The 16322-nt window shown below is 54.4% G+C and overlaps 7 protein-coding genes across 7 annotated transcripts; 6 read left to right on the top strand and 1 right to left on the bottom strand.

The window, feature by feature from the left end:
- Positions 1 to 518: 518 nt before the first annotated feature.
- Positions 519 to 1796, top strand: NUU61_005950 (uncharacterized protein; the record flags this gene model as incomplete). The annotated part of the gene is made up of 2 exons (XM_056656478.1): positions 519 to 734; positions 819 to 1796. 2 exons carry the CDS (start codon positions 519 to 521, stop codon positions 1794 to 1796), a joined length of 1194 nt encoding a protein of 397 aa, XP_056509278.1.
- Positions 1797 to 2059: 263 nt separating this feature from the next.
- NUU61_005949 (ribulose-phosphate 3-epimerase RPE1) lies at positions 2060 to 2965 on the bottom strand (the record flags this gene model as incomplete). The annotated part of the gene is made up of 3 exons (XM_056656477.1): positions 2060 to 2329; positions 2413 to 2664; positions 2723 to 2965. The coding sequence occupies 3 exons, from the start codon at positions 2963 to 2965 to the stop codon at positions 2060 to 2062; spliced, it is 765 nt and encodes a 254-aa protein (XP_056509277.1).
- A 2245-nt stretch (positions 2966 to 5210) lies between these two features.
- On the top strand, positions 5211 to 8207 carry NUU61_005948 (uncharacterized protein; the record flags this gene model as incomplete). The annotated part of the gene is made up of 1 exon (XM_056656476.1): positions 5211 to 8207. The coding sequence occupies one exon, from the start codon at positions 5211 to 5213 to the stop codon at positions 8205 to 8207; it is 2997 nt and encodes a 998-aa protein (XP_056509276.1).
- Positions 8208 to 8694: 487 nt separating this feature from the next.
- NUU61_005947 (Sm-like protein LSM2) lies at positions 8695 to 9211 on the top strand (the record flags this gene model as incomplete). The annotated part of the gene is made up of 3 exons (XM_056656475.1): positions 8695 to 8708; positions 8777 to 9027; positions 9180 to 9211. The coding sequence occupies 3 exons, from the start codon at positions 8695 to 8697 to the stop codon at positions 9209 to 9211; spliced, it is 297 nt and encodes a 98-aa protein (XP_056509275.1).
- Positions 9212 to 9882: 671 nt separating this feature from the next.
- NUU61_005946 (DNA cross-link repair protein PSO2) lies at positions 9883 to 12413 on the top strand (the record flags this gene model as incomplete). Its single annotated transcript, XM_056656474.1, has 2 exons — positions 9883 to 10770; positions 10824 to 12413. The coding sequence occupies 2 exons, from the start codon at positions 9883 to 9885 to the stop codon at positions 12411 to 12413; spliced, it is 2478 nt and encodes an 825-aa protein (XP_056509274.1).
- Positions 12414 to 12655: 242 nt separating this feature from the next.
- Positions 12656 to 13619, top strand: NUU61_005945 (tyrosine-protein phosphatase; the record flags this gene model as incomplete). The annotated part of the gene is made up of 2 exons (XM_056656473.1): positions 12656 to 13220; positions 13288 to 13619. 2 exons carry the CDS (start codon positions 12656 to 12658, stop codon positions 13617 to 13619), a joined length of 897 nt encoding a protein of 298 aa, XP_056509273.1.
- Positions 13620 to 14646: 1027 nt separating this feature from the next.
- Positions 14647 to 16321, top strand: NUU61_005944 (cytochrome P450; the record flags this gene model as incomplete). Its single annotated transcript, XM_056656472.1, has 3 exons — positions 14647 to 14939; positions 15019 to 15825; positions 15880 to 16321. 3 exons carry the CDS (start codon positions 14647 to 14649, stop codon positions 16319 to 16321), a joined length of 1542 nt encoding a protein of 513 aa, XP_056509272.1.
- Between the last annotated feature and the right edge of the window lies 1 nt (position 16322).

Raw genomic sequence — 16322 nt, 5'->3', positions numbered from 1 at the left:
GTGTGAGAGTGCAACTCCAGCTTCCTCGTCCAGACCCGTTGCACACAGAACCATAACCACAACACCCATGGCTAGACAAAACTACCGAGAATATTCCAGCAGGGAAGCTGTTCGACGTTTGAACCTGGTCGAAGGGAGCGAGGCTGACGTCAAGTCGCCACGCTTGGGACCCGTTTGCCAGCACGGGGAGTGGCTCGAGACATGGAACGGGGTGTGGAGATGGACGTATAGAACAGCATTTTTGCCAGCTTGGATCTTGGAATTTGACCATCCCGTGTAGTGCGTCAGTGCCAGAAACAAAGTTGCTAAATCAAAGAAAATCAATCCATCGCAGACTCTCTTTCGTGCAATCCACACCCTCCACGTGATCATCCCAGCCACGTCATAAAAGGAGTGTCTGGGGGGAACTTTGTGTGTTGGAGATAAGCGGAGAGCTTCTCTCTTTCTCTCTTCAATTCCATCGCCTGTTTGAATTGACCATCTCTTTTGATGCTGACTTGGTTGACTTGACCCTCGTCATGTCCGACCCGACCCTCTTCCTCTACACCTCCCTGACCGCGGGGTCGTCGCACATCGTCACCGCAACCGCCCGTGTGGAAACCATTCTCAAGGCCAACAAACTGCCCTTCCGAGCCATTGATGTGGCCACTGATGATGCTGCCCGGAAACTCTGGGGTCGGCGTGCCAAGGGCAAGAAGCTGCCGGGATTGGTGAAATACGGCAATGTTGTGGGGGTATGTGAGCCCCTCGCATGACACCTTGGTGCATATCAAGTTGATCTTCTCTGGGCCATTGCTAATTATGCTATCTACTGCTAGGATCTAGAGGAGATTGAGGAATGGAACGAGTTTGGGGAATTGCGCATGGTCGTCAACAGCGTCCAGGACCTGGATGGCATGCCGGCGACGAGCAACCCGGTCGCTGCCCCGCCCGAGACCAAACCTGCACCCACGCCTGTCCAGACACAGCCTGTCACTCCGAAGCCCTCGACAATTAAGATCCAAAGCCCACCGACTACCAAGACTGAGGAGAAGAAGGATGAGCAGGCGGTCCTGGCGCTGCGCCAGGCCAGCGAGGAGGCTGCGTCCAAAGCAAAGACGAAGCCGGCCAATGTGACGGAGCCGAAGGAGCCTAAGGAGGGACCTAAGGAAGAGCCTAAGCACGAAGAGCCCAAAGTCGCACCCAAGGAGGAGCCCAAAGAAGAGCCGAAGGAGGAATCCAAGGACGCACCCAAGGAGCCCAAAGATGAATCCACAGAGAAATCAAAGGAGATACCAAATGCAGAGGCTCAGGAGGGCACCGTTCTTCCCAAACTGCACCGCGGTTCGGTAGCTCCCGAACTGCCAGACACCGCGCCTGACTCGCCCAAGGCCCCCAAGCGCCCGCCTCTGGTGCCCGAGGTTGCGGCCGTCTCGTCAGCCAACTTCCATGCCGACAACGCCGAGATCCTGGGGCTGGTGGAGCACCATCGCGGCTCGATCATCTCGACTACGGACAAGGACGAGCAGGATAAAGTGGTGCACGAAATCCGGCAATCCATCTCGGCGGAAGAGCCTGCCGGGTCCCTCGATGCGCTTCGCAAAGAAGCTGCACAGAAGTCGGAAAAGCCGGTCGAGGCGATTGACGAGGAACCAGCTTCAAGTGTGGTGGATGATGGGAAGACTGATGCGAAGGACGAGAAAGACGAGAAGGATACTAAGGACGCAAAGGATGCCCCCGAGGAGGCTACGGAGGAACCCACGCAGGCGCAGGATCCCAAGTCTGCTGAGCAGGCGACTGCCGCCGTCCTGGATTGAAGCATATGCAGCTCACGACTTCGATGATTATGAATCTGTACATGAGGAATTGACCATTGTTCCGATGTTTGATTTTGTAGCGTGATACCAGCGCCCTAATGATGTCTCGTTCATAGTATGGAATGCCATTCATAGCTCATTAAATCAATTGACATATCTCTTGGATAAGAGAGTAATCCCCCATGTGCTGTCTATGGAACCAGGGAAGAAGAAAATACAGCACGAATATAAGCAAACTCCAGAACCCCTTTTTGTGATGTGCCTTATTGCTCGAGTGCCCGTCGCTTCTGGACAGCGTCACGCAATTTCAAGATCACATCGGCCGGGTCTGCCGCGCCAAAGATCGCTGAACCGGCAACGATCACGTTGGCCCCGGCATCGGCCGCCTGGTCAATGGTGCCCAGGCCCAGTCCACCGTCTACCTCGATGTTCAAATCCGGGTAGCGTTCGCGCAGAGCTTGGACCTTGGGGAGCTCGGAGGCCATGAATTTCTGTCCGCCGAAGCCGGGGTGCACGGTCATGACGAGGACCATCTGGAAAGAGCATACAATCAGCACGGTTCATTGAGAAAAAAAAAATCAAGCCCAGGACCCAGGATGTCTCAGGAAACACTCACATCCGGGCGCTCGGCCGGGTCGGAGCTCTCGACAATGTCCCACAGCACATCGACGGGGGTGTCGGGTTTAATAGCGACACCGGCCTGCATGCCCTCCTCGTGGATATATCGGATCAATTCGCGCGGGTTCGTCCGGCGGGTGGTTTCCTTGTCGGTCGGGTCGGTCGCGGCGACGGAGGAGACGGCGGCCTCGTAGTGGAAGCAGTAGAGATCGCAACCGGCCTTTTTGAATTCGTGCACCCACTTGTGCGGCTATAAAGATGCGACTTTAGCGGTGGGCAGAGACCCCAGGATTCACGCAAATGCCCACCTCCATAATCATCATGTGGCAATCAAAGGTGCCGCGGCCATTGGGCTCGAGGGGTCGGTCGACGCATCCGCGAATTTGACTGACGACGGGGCAGCCAATGGTCATGTTCGGCACAAAGTGGCCATCCATGATGTCGACATGGAGCCAGTCGGAGCCTTCCTCCATTTTCTTGGAGCATTCATGGCCCAAGTTGGAGAAGTCGGCGCTGAGGATGGAGGGGGCGATGATGGCGGGGGGCGTCATGGTGAAGGTGGGGGAGAGATGGGGATGGAGAGAAGAGTGAGAAGGGGTAGAAGGTAGAAGATAGAAGATAGCAGGATTAGCAGGAATATATGGAGCGAAGGGGCAATAAAAAGGAAGAAAGTGAAAAAATCCAATCCAATCCAATCCAATCCCGTTGAAGCTCTTTCTATGGCAACCCAACGTGGATATCCCGGTCCCAGTGGATTCCCATTTCATCATGTTTTATTCCCCTTCTTGTCCTTCTCGATAAGGGCTTTGCGCCTCACGTGGCATGCGATCTTCGCTGCAATTTGGACCCTCCGATTCACTCCTGGCTCCATTCACGCCCATCAATGGAGTCCAAAAGACTGGAGACTCCAAGTGACAAATCAACGGCGGTTGGCTGGATTACCTCTTTAGGTGATTCCGTGAGAAAAGAAAAGAAACAAAAAAAAAAAAAAAAAAAAAGAAAAGAAAAACTCCTCGAGTCTGCTGACCTCAAGAGCTTGCGAACTAGACAGGGGGGAGAGACGATTCCAGCAGTTCCGATCTAAGGTTCTTCTAGCGATTCTACCGCGCTTCTTGGTGGCGTCTGGCACTTGTGAACCCACCAATCCGAGGGGATTCCCGCCATATAAGATTGTATTATGACTTGTTTACTGGTTAGAATTTTATTTAGAATCATCATGTTCTCATGATCATATTTCACTCATCTACTCCCACTTTTCCCATCGGAAATGTCTCCGTGTTGACATCAATGTCCGTTATACCCGTTAGTATACCCGTGCCTTTGCCCAACCCGCTCCACGGGGCCCCTCGCGGGGCACTGTGATCCGATCCATCAAAATATTTCATGTTAGGCTCTGAACTTTTTTTTTTTTTTTGGATGGATATTATAAGTAAATCATACTTTTCGATGATTCTTTTTTGTTGGCTTAATACTTGAAAAGGAGCACCGCCACCACGGAAATATCACTGATTTGTGTGAATGAGAACAAGGCTATGAGCTTGTCGGGAATGTTTACAGTTGCGTCATTTCCTCGCGTCTCTTGGGGAAATTCCGTGTCCGAGAATTGTACACACGTGGTGGCCTGACTTTGCAGGTTGACTCATGCTTAGGACCTGCCAGTACTTTCTATATATGTTTTGGTCCCTCTCAGGGATATGTGGTAATTTCTGGAATATTTCTCAGAACTACTGATCTTCAGGCTTTCATTTCTACTATCGTGTATGTCTTGGCTTATTCTAGTTGTCAACTATACTCGAATTATTTACTCCGATGTATAGATACCCAAATTTGACTGTCGCAATAACCAAGGTTGAGGACCCCACACCATCTATTCATCTCTGGTCTCATACCAAATTGCCCAAAGATAGGTGTCTTGCTCAGATCGATGGCCATCCAATATGCGCCGAAAGGATGAAAATTGTCACATCGAGGGCTAATGTATCTATATGCAGTCAATTAGCGGGGATTTCTATAATTAAGTCTCTGGTTCAAGTGTGACGTGAAGGGAGAATTCCAGGGATGATCCTTGCCTCCTCCATGGGTCTTTGCATTAATCACATTAATTAGTCTGATTTTGGCCCTCGGACTACTCCAAATGAGGTCAATTTGGGGTGTCACCGGGCCCTAATTTGTCTAAGAATAGCATCTGGCGCCTAAGGCCTGCCAATCACGGGTCTCGTCACCATCTCACCAGGGAATCCCGGCGGCTCATCACAATCTTCCCTCTTCTCATTCGTTGTCTCACAATACTTTCTTCTGCATCTCACGCGATTTGTTGAGTCACTCAAGGGACTCGCAACCCCCCTGGTCGAGGGCGACGCGCCCATCTTGTTCTCGCCAATCGTCGCCGGGCATGGCCATTCCTGCTCAGCGATCTAGGACTAGCGGTGCCCAATCCTGCAGTAGTTTCTGCACTGGCCCAGTCGTGGTCTGCGATCGGCGTCTTCCTTGCACATCCCCCAGAGCGGGTAGAACGCGCTCCAACGGACTATATATCCTCTGCAACGGCCGAGATGCGTGAGCGTCCAGCGCCCTTCATTTCGTCTTGTTTCCTTACTGTGTGTCTCCGGCTCTGGTAGCTGTGGCATTTCTTTTTCCTTTTCTTTTTGATTTCATCGTTTCTAATCTATTCCCTATTTAACTCGACCCGTTGATCGGTGTCCATGCTTCCTACTTGAGATACCCATAGATCGTGTCGCGCATTTTCACAGTTTCAATATCAAACCCGCATCTCGCAGTGACCCAAGAGTGAGCACAATGACCGACACGCTCCGGTCTGCAACCAGATGTCCGCCCCTCCGGCAGGCCCGGGGGACGGTACTTAATACCATCAAGGAGGATACCCGCGAATCGCAATTCGACCAGAGCTCTGGCAGTTCATCCCCACCTCGACCTCGACCGGGAACAGCCAACCCGCAGTTGAAGCTGAAGACCAGCGGGCTAGCGGTGCCCACACAGGCCCGGCTGGCTCGTCTCATGTCACCTCTCTCGGCGGAGACGACGTCCTCCTGCTCGGACGCAGAGTGGGACCAGCAAATGCAAGGATTCGATGACCTCTACGATGTTACGGACGAGGAAGATCTCGATGACGGCAATGAGACCGACATCAGCGACTCATGCTTTTCCCCGCCCGGCACGCGAGCGTCGAGCTTGGTGACACCAATCACGAGGAACTCGGTGACTTCGACCGGGAGTCGGAAAGGGTATCTCACCCTCGAGATCCCCTCCCCCACGGTATGGTCATCCGCCAACGGGACTCACAAGAGTTCGCCAATCCCACCGACTCCTCCGCCCAAGATCCCCGTCTCTCCCGCGGCACTCTCGATGCTCGCCCGCTCTGTGCCGGCTTCTCATGCCCCGCCCTCTCTGGATGGGAGTATTTCGTCCGATCAAGATTCCAACATCAGCGCACTGGCCACCCCCGATACTCACTCCCTGCCCGATACCAACTGGGACACGCAGGATGTGCATGTTCGACCGGACCCTGACGGCAGTGAGACTGGGGAAGTAGAAGACGAGGATGATAGTGCGGACATCGAAACAGTGCCCATTGCCCTTGAGAACTCAAATGAGGGCTGGCGCTATGTCCTGGGCCAGTTCCCGCAGATTCCCACGGCCGCCCAGAACAATTCATCTTCGTCTTCGTTGCACCTCAACGACGAGCCCGCACGGGAGCCGACGCCATCGGATAGAGGAGTATACCTGCCTGACGATGCGCTGGCAATGCTGCAGCACATTCCGCTCAATGGCACACCAGAGTCATGGTCTGAAAGTTCCGAAGGAAACGATGAAATGTGGCAGCTCCAAGCACCCCCTAACCGCCCGCGCAGTGCTGATGGAGCCACCCCGGTATCCGACATGTCTGGGTATAGCTTTAGTGATCTGAGCATCCCTTCCCCCGGTGGCTTCTTCGCTTCGCTGGGTGGCCGTGCTCGCCACACTTGGTCGATCCCGATCAATAACCATGCACCCTCTTCGGCCATTGCTGAAGGTTTCTACAATCTGCCATGGTCGCAGGATCAAGGAGAGATCGTGGAACAGGCCATTGAGTGGCCTGAACGCCAATCTGGCGAAGACCCTGTCACGGCAGTCCGCGACGAAGACGGCCCGCCTACCGCCATTCGACTGCCTTGCGAGACACCAACTCGGCGCATGTATTACCAAGAAAGCCCAATGAGTACCACCTTTGATGCCGTCCAGGAGATCCCTCGTTCCGGGAACGGGTATGAGTACGACGAGCGCTATGAAGAAGAGCTACAAGAGCGCTCCGTGGCTAGCCTGGACCGCACAAGTGATTGGTTGGCTGCCCAAGCATCCTATCTCGCAGCTCTCAATGAAACCAATCCTGTGAACGAGATTGACCCGATGAAAGAGCCGCATGAGGTCGATGTTGTGGAAGACGAGGAATCGTCCGAGCTCGCCCCTAGAAAGACTGTTCGATTCGCCGAGGGGATTCCCAAGGCTATCAGTACGCAACCATCGGTTCTCGCTAGCAAAGTCTCCATATATTGGCGAGGCTTTCAGTCTTTACTGCACCGCTCTGGCAAGGCAGATGGGTTCCTGCATCGCAATATGCGGTTTGACGCGGTCCAGTCGATGCGACTGGGATTGCCCGACCTGCACATCAACTGCTTAATGGGCAAGTATGAGCTCGTTCGTCCGGAGCGGCCAGCCTACAAAGGCCCTTTCTCTCAAGCGCCCCACAAGTCGACCACCACAACAGTGTTGGCTGAAAAAGCACAGTTCTCGAAACTTGAGAAAGAACAGCTCGTTCTCGCTCAGCTTTGTGAACCTATGTGGGCGATGGCCGCCCTCCGCTATCTCAATGGTGGCCATCTCCTCACCAGTCCCGCAAGAAAACTGATCGCACGCACTCAGCAGCCAGTACGCACGCCAGAGGGGTCGCGCACACGACGCCTGCGAATATTGGATCTCGGCGGGCACGCATCCTGCGAGTGGGGCTGGCATGCCGCCCACGAATTTCCACAGGCAAAGGTGTACACGGCTTTCACCAAGGAGCAGGCCGTGAGCAGTGGGATCAAGGGTCCACGTAACCACCGCCAGGTCTCCGTGTCTCACCTTTGGGAGCTTCCGTTTGGAAACAACCAATTTGACGTCATCTCTGCCCGCTCCTTGCCCGCCCTGCTCAAGGCCGAATGCCCTGGCGGACGGGATCGGGATCAATATGACTTGGTTCTCCAAGAATGCCTCCGCTGCCTCAAACCGGGGGGGTATCTTGAGTTCCTTGTCCTCGATGCCGAGATGTCGCGCGCCGGCCCTCATGCCTCTGCAGCGTCAGTTGAGTTTGCTTTTAATCTCCGCAGCCGCGGATACGATCCCGCTCTGTCGAAGAGTTTTCTCGGGCGCCTACGCAACGGGGGTTTTATGGGAATTAAACGTGCCTGGATGTTCCTCCCCGTCGGGATGGAGCCAGCCGAGCAACCACCTCCGAGGGAGACCCCGAATCCACGGGTTCCCAGTCAAATCGAAGGGTGTGAAGCAGTGCAAGGGCCGATTGGTAGCACGGGCGATATCGCCAACGTGACGGGTCTTCTGGGTGGTTGGATGTGGGAGCAATGGCTCCTGAAGTTGCGCATGGAGATGGGGCGAGAGCGGGCCCAGCTGCTCGAGGGTGTTGGCCCTCTGTTTGACGAGGGTAGGAAGAGCGGAGCAGGCTGGACCTGCTTGTCTGGATGGGCCATGAAGCCGAGACGCCGGAAGCCTGTTGGCCCTTTGCGGGTGCGGACGATGTAAAGGAGTTTCGATGTTATCTGACCTACCTGGATTTGCCCTGGTGGCGTTCCACTAATGTAATAACTGGAATGAAATGACGAGATATGTTATATGTACACTCCCTCGATCCGCGCGAGAGCTTATAAATAAACATCCAGCGAGCTAACAGTCGTAAAACGATCAATATGAAATTACTCCAAAATCAAAGAATCAAGAAATAAGCCATATTCCAAGAGAACTCAATTTTACGTCTTTCCACAGTTTACATGTTGCGACGCTAAACAAGAATGCAGTCACATGACCCCATTCTTCTCTCCGCAGTCCCATTGCCATCCGACTGTCGAAGTGCGCCAGAACACAAGCTTCCTACACTCCGTCGCCATTCCACTTGTGGGCCTCCTTTTGATTTCCGTGAATCAACTCGGGATTAATAGCGCGCTGCAGCTATCCCATCTGGCGTCCTTCCCTACCTCTCCATCACCCACTCTTTGTGCCCGTCACCGCAACCATGCTTTTCTTCAGGTATGCCTCAATTCCCAGTGCATTGCTACTTTGATCGGGATATATATTGACCTAGAATTGTGCCACAGCTTCTTCAAGACGCTCACCAATCAAACCGTCACCATCGAGCTCAAGAACGACATTCGCATCCGCGGAATTCTCAAATCGGTTGACCAGTACCTCAATATTAAGCTCGACGACGTCGAGGTGCTGGATCTGGACAAATACCCTCATCTGTCTTCGGTTAAGAATATGTTCATTCGAGGCAGCGTGGTACGATACGTCATGCTGCCCAGGTCAGAGGTCGACGTGGGGTTGTTGGAGGATGCTACACGGAGAGGTGGGTTGCGCACTCTCACCCCTTTTTTCTCTTTACTCACATTGATCCCTGTGATTCATCTCCGATTATTTCAAGACTTGTTGCATTGATCTTATTGCATTGATCTCAACTGAACCATGATCGCCGGAGCTAACAACATCACGGTTATACAGAGGCTGCCAACCAGGCCGGGAAAGCGCGGTAGATTACCACCACTTCGCTGCTAGATATCTTGCATATCACCTTTTTTTTAAATCCGGGTTGATGTCCCTGGACGCTTTCTAACGATGTGATGTTTCTACGGCCGAGCGTGGGGCGCACCGATATAGCACCACATGCCGAGTTGGCCCAAATGACGACCGGGCATGGCGTGATACTTTGCAGGACCTATCTTGAGGACTCTATGACTACGTCTTGAGTAATCGCTACATGGGATCGAATAGGACGCGCCCCAAGTAATGCTTACTGTGTGCTACTGGGGTGATCGCGGGGAGGACGACCATCTGTGGGCTTGTTTTGGCGCTTGGCTTGCGTTGTCTGTTCATGATACCTTGGTAGACGGCTTTACAATCACCGGTTTTAGTTCTGGCTATCCTTTGCCAAATCTCGTAGAATAACCGCACACGTGACTTCGTGTCGCGCTTTTCCTGTTTGCGCGCCCTTCGAGTCTTTTATTTTCTGAACAGAGAACCTTCGACTTTCTCCCTTGTACTTATCATGAGCATTTTGTACATTCCGGAATACCTGATTTTCATCTCTCGCTCCGGCGACTCTCCATCGACCAACTTCTCCGCTCTCACCGAACCGTGACACCATTCGAATACTGTTCTTCAGACCACCCTCACCCTCATTTTTTTTCTTAAATAGAACCGGACAATGGCTGGCTCCTACGGGAAAAAAGTAGTGACGCCATCGAAAGGTTCCTCTGCACCAAAATCGTCTTCAGCGAAGCGGAATTCCAGCATCCTGAGCTTTTTCCAAAAAACCGACACCCCACCTGGAGCGACCTCGCAACAGTCCCGGATTACACAGTTTGCGACCAACTCATCACGATCGCCAAGCAGTGGACGTGGTACCCCGGCCTTTCAGTGTGGGAATAGTTCCCGGTCCGACATAACTGGGGGGTTGTTTCTGGAGGATACAAAAGGGCGATCACACACCGAGCGAGCCTCCGGGACGACCGAGAACCCAAAAGCGCGCTCTCCAACACCGGATGACATCTGGGGTGAAAATGATGATACACTGAGGGCCGATGATCCGCGGTATAATGAGAATGACATGACGGCCAAGCGCCGGAAGGTGGATTCTCCAAGCGCCACGCCAGATTGTGTGCGGCCGTCAGACTCGGAATCGAAGCTGGCCGAATCTACTGGGCCACCAAAACCTCGCTTGACGAGCGGTCCGTTCATTGATGAATCGGACAGTGAGGATGACATGGAAACCTATCGGGAGCTCGAAGAACCAGCGCCAGTCGACGATTCCGCCTTTGCACAACCCCCTTCCGTCCCCACGCACTCGTCACCGGTAAGAGAAGTCACGAATTATGCCGAAAATGATGAATACACGAATTTTGACGATCTAGAAGAAGACGAGCTTGTAGGAGAAGAGTTTCGAGAACGGCCATGGGAAAATGAAGAGCAGGAGCAACGGATTGATATTGATACCGACGATACGAATGCCTCCATTGATACTGCAAATAATCTCGAGGCAGAGGTGACGACCTGTCCTATCTGTCAGACAGCCCTGGCCGGAATTGACGGAACAGTACGTTGCCCGTTACCTAACTGTGTCTAGGTAATTGCTGACCCGCAATACAGGGAATTTCGGTGCATGTTAATGATTGCTTGGATGGCAAACCACCCGCGAATGCGCCGACTTTAAAACCGACGACACCTAAGCCCGGGGATGCCAGCATAGGGCTGACACGCAGAGAACGCGCTGCCATTGCTCGGCCTGCTCAGCGTGACCCGTACTCCGAAGGGGCTCCTGGAACCCGATCAGCATTCTCCAAAATGATGGCTGGAAATGCAGAAGATACAGCCTGGTCCACGGCGGCCGCGAATGAGGTGTCTTCCCGTGGCAAGCAGGCCTATCAACGAACTTGTCCGTTTTACAAGATTATTCCTGGGTTCTCTATCTGCGTCGACGCATTTCGATACGGGGCAGTGGAAGGGTGCAATGCCTACTTTCTCAGTCACTTCCACAGCGATCACTATATAGGGCTTAGCAAGTCTTGGTGCCATGGTCCCATCTATTGCAGCCGACCAACAGCCAACCTCGTCCGTCAGCAGCTCCGCATTGATCCCAAATGGTTGGTGGACCTGGACTTTGAAGCTACGACCGAAGTCCCGGGGACAGGAGGCGTCCAGGTAACCATGATTCCCGCCAACCATTGCCCGGGCAGCTCCCTTTTTCTATTTGAGAAGAGCTTTCGAAGTGGTCCGAACATGCGATGGCAGCGGGTCCTTCACTGCGGCGACTTCCGCGCATCCCCAGCCCATGTGCAGCACCCACTTCTGCACCCCAACCCAATCAATTCGGTCTCTGGTCAGCCCCGCCAGCAGAAAATCGACGTATGCTACCTTGATACCACATACCTCAGTCCCAAGTATGCGTTTCCGAGTCAAGACGATGTCATCACGGCATGCCAGGAACTCTGCACCCGCCTTGATCAAGAAGACGGAGTCGGACATGGCCTGGGGAAAACCGGCGCTGGGGGCCTGATGAACCGATTCCTCTCCTCGGTGACCGGAAATGACCGACCTCCAGAGCGACCGTCGCAGGCCGCTGGTCGACTTCTTGTGGTCATTGGCACCTATAGTATTGGCAAGGAGCGTATCTGTCTTGGCCTTGCACGTGCACTCGGGTCCAAGATCTTTGCCACTCCTCAGAAGCAACGAATATGCGCCTGTCTGGAAGACCCGGAACTCTCATCTTTGTTGACGAGTAATCCCCGGGAAGCCCAGGTGCACATGCAGACGTTGTTCGAGATCCGCGCCGACACGCTCGCCGACTATCTCGACTCCTTGAAGCCGCACTTTTCGCGGGTGGTTGGCTTTCGCCCAACTGGCTGGTCATATCGCCCACCAGCAGGGCGCATGCTAGAAAATCCTCCGGTATCAACCGTGCTATATGGTGAACATTGGAAAACACCGTTTACGGTGCAGGACCTCACACCGCAGCGTGGTAGCACACGAGAAAGTGCCTGCTTCGGGGTTCCCTACAGCGAACACAGCTCCTTTCGTGAGTTGACAATGTTTTGCTGCGCGTTACGCATAGGACGGGTCATCCCCACGGTGAATGTGGGCAGTCGCAAGAGTCGGGATCAGATGAAGGCGTGGATGGAGCGATGGGAGGCTGAAAAGAAGAAAAATGGGTTGTTCGAAGTGTCGAGCGCACAATGGTGATTGAATATATATCGTGCCTACCAGGTACTTGTCTATCTAGATCCGTGGAAATATACGCGCATGGGGTTATGACTCTTCTCCCAATAGCCCATCCTTGACGATGTGGAGACCGGACAATGTCAGCATCTCATGAATACGAGACGGCCCTCTTTATGCAAAGCTGCTGCCTGGACGTAGTCATATTAGAACATAATACAGAGAATTTTCGCTGTGCTTCTGTTTCTCCTCTCTCAACTTTCACCATGTCTGCCAACGAGTCTGCCCCGTCCCTCTTGACCTTGGCTGCTCTCCCCTCCACCAAGTCCATCCCAGCACCTACTCTGCAAGAGGCGCTATCCACCTCGCCATTTCTTTCACAACCTATAGAGGGCACTTTCAATCTCCGCGATCTCGGTGCCCTCCCAGGCTCTCCCATTTCGCCCGGTCTGTTCTACCGCTCGGGCCATCTCTCCTCGCTCAGCGCGGAGGGCAAAGAGCGATTGCGTGATGAGCTCGGAGTTCGTCTCGTGTTAGATCTGCGATACGAGGTCGAGCGCATATCCAAGCCGGCGCCTGACATCCCCGGAGTCGAGATAGTGTGGATTCCACCGGTTGGTATGGGGACACCCGCCGATCTTGCGCGCTTTACCAGCAACAGTGAGAATGGCGATGGGGGTGACCGTGGTTTCACGGAGATGTACCTGGAGCTCGTTGAGCTTTATGCCCCGGTGTACAAGTGGGTGCTATCGTATCTGCGCGATCACTATAGTACCCCATCGAGTCCCGAGGGCAATGGCTCTGGACGGGGGATCTTGTTCCACTGCACCGGTATGTTTTGCTCACTCTGCATCTCTAACGAGCTTGCTCTTTCCTGGTTGATAATAACTGGACACAGCGGGTAAGGATCGCACGGGAATTCTTGCGGCTCTTCTCCTGACGCTCGCGGGTGCTCCCTATGCCACCATTGCCGAGGACTTTGTCCTCACGCGGGTGGGCATGGAGCCCCAGAAAGAGTTCTTGCAGGCTGTCCTGTTGAAATGGAAACCAGAGTGGACGGTGGAAACTCCGGGCTGGCAGGAGTATACCAATATCAAGCGATCGCATATCCTCGCCTTCCTCGCAGCGATGCAGACTCGGTATGGCGGAGTTGAGGGATTTGTGCAGTCGCAGTTAGGGTTCACCTCGCAGGAGGTTGGGCAGATCCAGCAAGTGCTACGAGGAGCGTAGATGATCTATCAGAGTCAGACAAGACATCATGTGCTTGGACCGCGTGTTGAATGATATCCCAAGTATAAGCCATGCCCTGGAAATAAAGAAGGGCTTCGAACACCAGCTTTGCTATACATGGACTCATATCTCATAGAAATTCTTGACCAAAGTATTCCAATTTTTGTATCGCGAGCCCCAGTGGTACCAGCATCGCTTTTTTGGTCTCGACCAGCCTTACGCCAACATCCATGTTTTTGGGCCTGACAGTCTCGAGCTCGTGCGCCATCGACTCTTCCATGACTGACTGCGCGACCACGAGGAGGATCGTCATCGCTATGCAGCAGCCAAGCGCCAGGCGGCGGCAGCCAGCCAAGCAGCCGGGGATACGGGAATGCAATATAACGAGCGCAAGGAGCGGGTGATCCAGGAGATTCTGCAGCGGGTCTACGCGCAAGAAAAATGGCTGAATAGCGAGACCTGCCGATCAGCGACTATCACGCACTAGGGGTCATTTCGGCTCCCGAGGGGTCTCCACCGAAGTACAGAGTACAGAAGATTGAGAACAAGAGTACTGTGCAGTGAACAGTGTGTATAGCGGCGAGATGGTGGAAAGAATGGCAACTTTATAGATGCAAGATGGCCGGTTTTTGCGTATAGACGACCACGCTTCGACGGCCAGTACGTAGACTTCGCTACGTCACTTCAAACGGTTGGCATAATACCAACATTGGAGTGACTCCACTCTTCGAAAGAAGCGCAAATCAGCGGGCGTTGATAGCAAGCATAACCGACGACCGCCGTTCGGGCCTCAGCAACGGCAGCAGCTTGCTCCAGCGACCCACGCCACCCGCGCCGTAACTCCACACTACCGACTGCGCTTCCCGGTCAACCTTTTGCCTCGGGGACGATGGGGACTGGAGCCCTTCTTAAATATTAGGCTCACGGCAGGTTGTTCATTGCAATGTCTTTGGATTGATCTTTTGGTCCGGTGATCGACTTCGTGTCTTGACTTCTCTCTCTGCTTTGACTTGGACCTTTCCCCGTCATGCTCGTGTCAGTGGACAACGCCCCCTACATCTTGGTGGGCCTGCTCCTGGCCTATTACCTCGTCCCTTATGTGCAGCGCTGGCGGCTGCGCGACATTCCCAGCCCCGGCTTGGCTGCCTTCACCAACCTCTGGTTGCTGCTGCAAGCTCGTCAGGGTAAGCGCTTCGTGTCGGTGGACGAGGCTCACAAGAAATATGGCAAGCTGGTGCGCATTGCGCCCAACCATATCTCCGTCGCCGATGACACTGCGATCAACACCATTTATGGCCACGGCAATGGATTCCTGAAGGCGTAGGTTTTGCTCGCATCTTTCCCTGGAACACCCCCCTCCCCTGCCCCCAAAGGCGCAACACTAACCTCTCCATCCTAGGGACTTCTACGATGCCTTCGTCTCGATCCGTCGCGGTCTGTTCAACACCCGCGACCGCGCCGAACACACCCGCAAGCGCAAGACGGTGTCGCACACCTTCAGCGCCAAGTGGATCGGTCAGTTCGAGCAGTACATCCACGCCAACATTGAGATGTTCGTGAAACAATGGACCCGCCTCTCCGACCTTCAGGCCCACCCCAAGACGGGCTACGCCAGCCTCGACGCCCTGAATTGGTTCAACTACCTGGCATTTGATATCATTGGTGACCTGGCATTCGGTGCCCCCTTCGGCATGCTGGAGAAAGGCAAGGATATCGCCGAGATGCGCAAGAGCCCCAACGACCCGCCGCAGTACGTGGCTGCTGTCGAGGTGCTCAACCGTCGCGGGGAGGTATCCGCCACCCTGGGTTGCTTGCCGGCCCTGAAGCCCTTTGCCAAGTACATCCCCGACCGTTTCTTCACCGAGGGTATCCAGGCTGTCGAGAATCTGGCTGGTATTGCGATTGCCCGGGTCAACGAGCGCCTCAAGCCCGAGGTTGTCGCCCAGAACACCCGTGTCGATCTGCTGGCCCGTCTGATGGAGGGCAAGGATGAGACCGGTAACACTCTGGGTCGTGAGGAGCTCACTGCCGAGGCTCTGACCCAGCTCATCGCCGGCTCCGACACGACCTCCAACACGGCCTGTGCCATCCTGTACTGGTGCCAGCGTACCCCCGGTGTGATCCCCAAACTGCACAAGGCTCTGGACGAGGCCATCCCCAAGGACGTTGAAGTGCCCACCCACGCCATGGTTAAGGACATTTCCTAGTAAGTTCCCTTTTCACTTCCTGTTGTCGGCATGAGCTCACCATGATTAATTAGCCTCCAATGGACGATTTGGGAAACCATGCGCATCCACAGCACCTCTGCCATGGGCCTGGCCCGAGAGGTCCCTCCCAATGCCAGCCCTATGGTCATCTCCGGCCACACCTTCATGCCCGGCGATGTGCTCTCCGTGCCTAGCTACACCATCCACCGCTCCAAGGAGATTTGGGGCCCTGACGCCGAGGAATTCGTACCCGAGCGCTGGAGCCCCGAGCGTCTCACTGCCCGCCAGAAGGCTGCCTTTATCCCGTTCAGCCACGGGCCCCGCGCCTGCGTCGGCCGCAACGTCGCCGAGATGGAGCTGCTCGTCATGGGCGCCACCGTCTTCCGGCTCTTCGAGTTCCAGATCGAGCAAGAGGGCCCCATGGAGACTCGCGAGGGCTTCTTACGCAAGCCGCTGGGCCTGCAGGTGGGTATGCGCCGCCGGACTGTTTCCTAAG

The sequence above is a fragment of the Penicillium alfredii genome (genome assembly GCF_028826965.1).
Source record: "Penicillium alfredii strain IBT 34128 chromosome Unknown utg000009l_segment0_segment0, whole genome shotgun sequence".
Lineage (NCBI taxonomy): Eukaryota > Fungi > Ascomycota > Eurotiomycetes > Eurotiales > Aspergillaceae > Penicillium > Penicillium alfredii.
The sequence above is the reverse complement of the archived record's forward strand: the minus strand, read 5'-3'. Positions and strand labels throughout refer to the sequence as shown.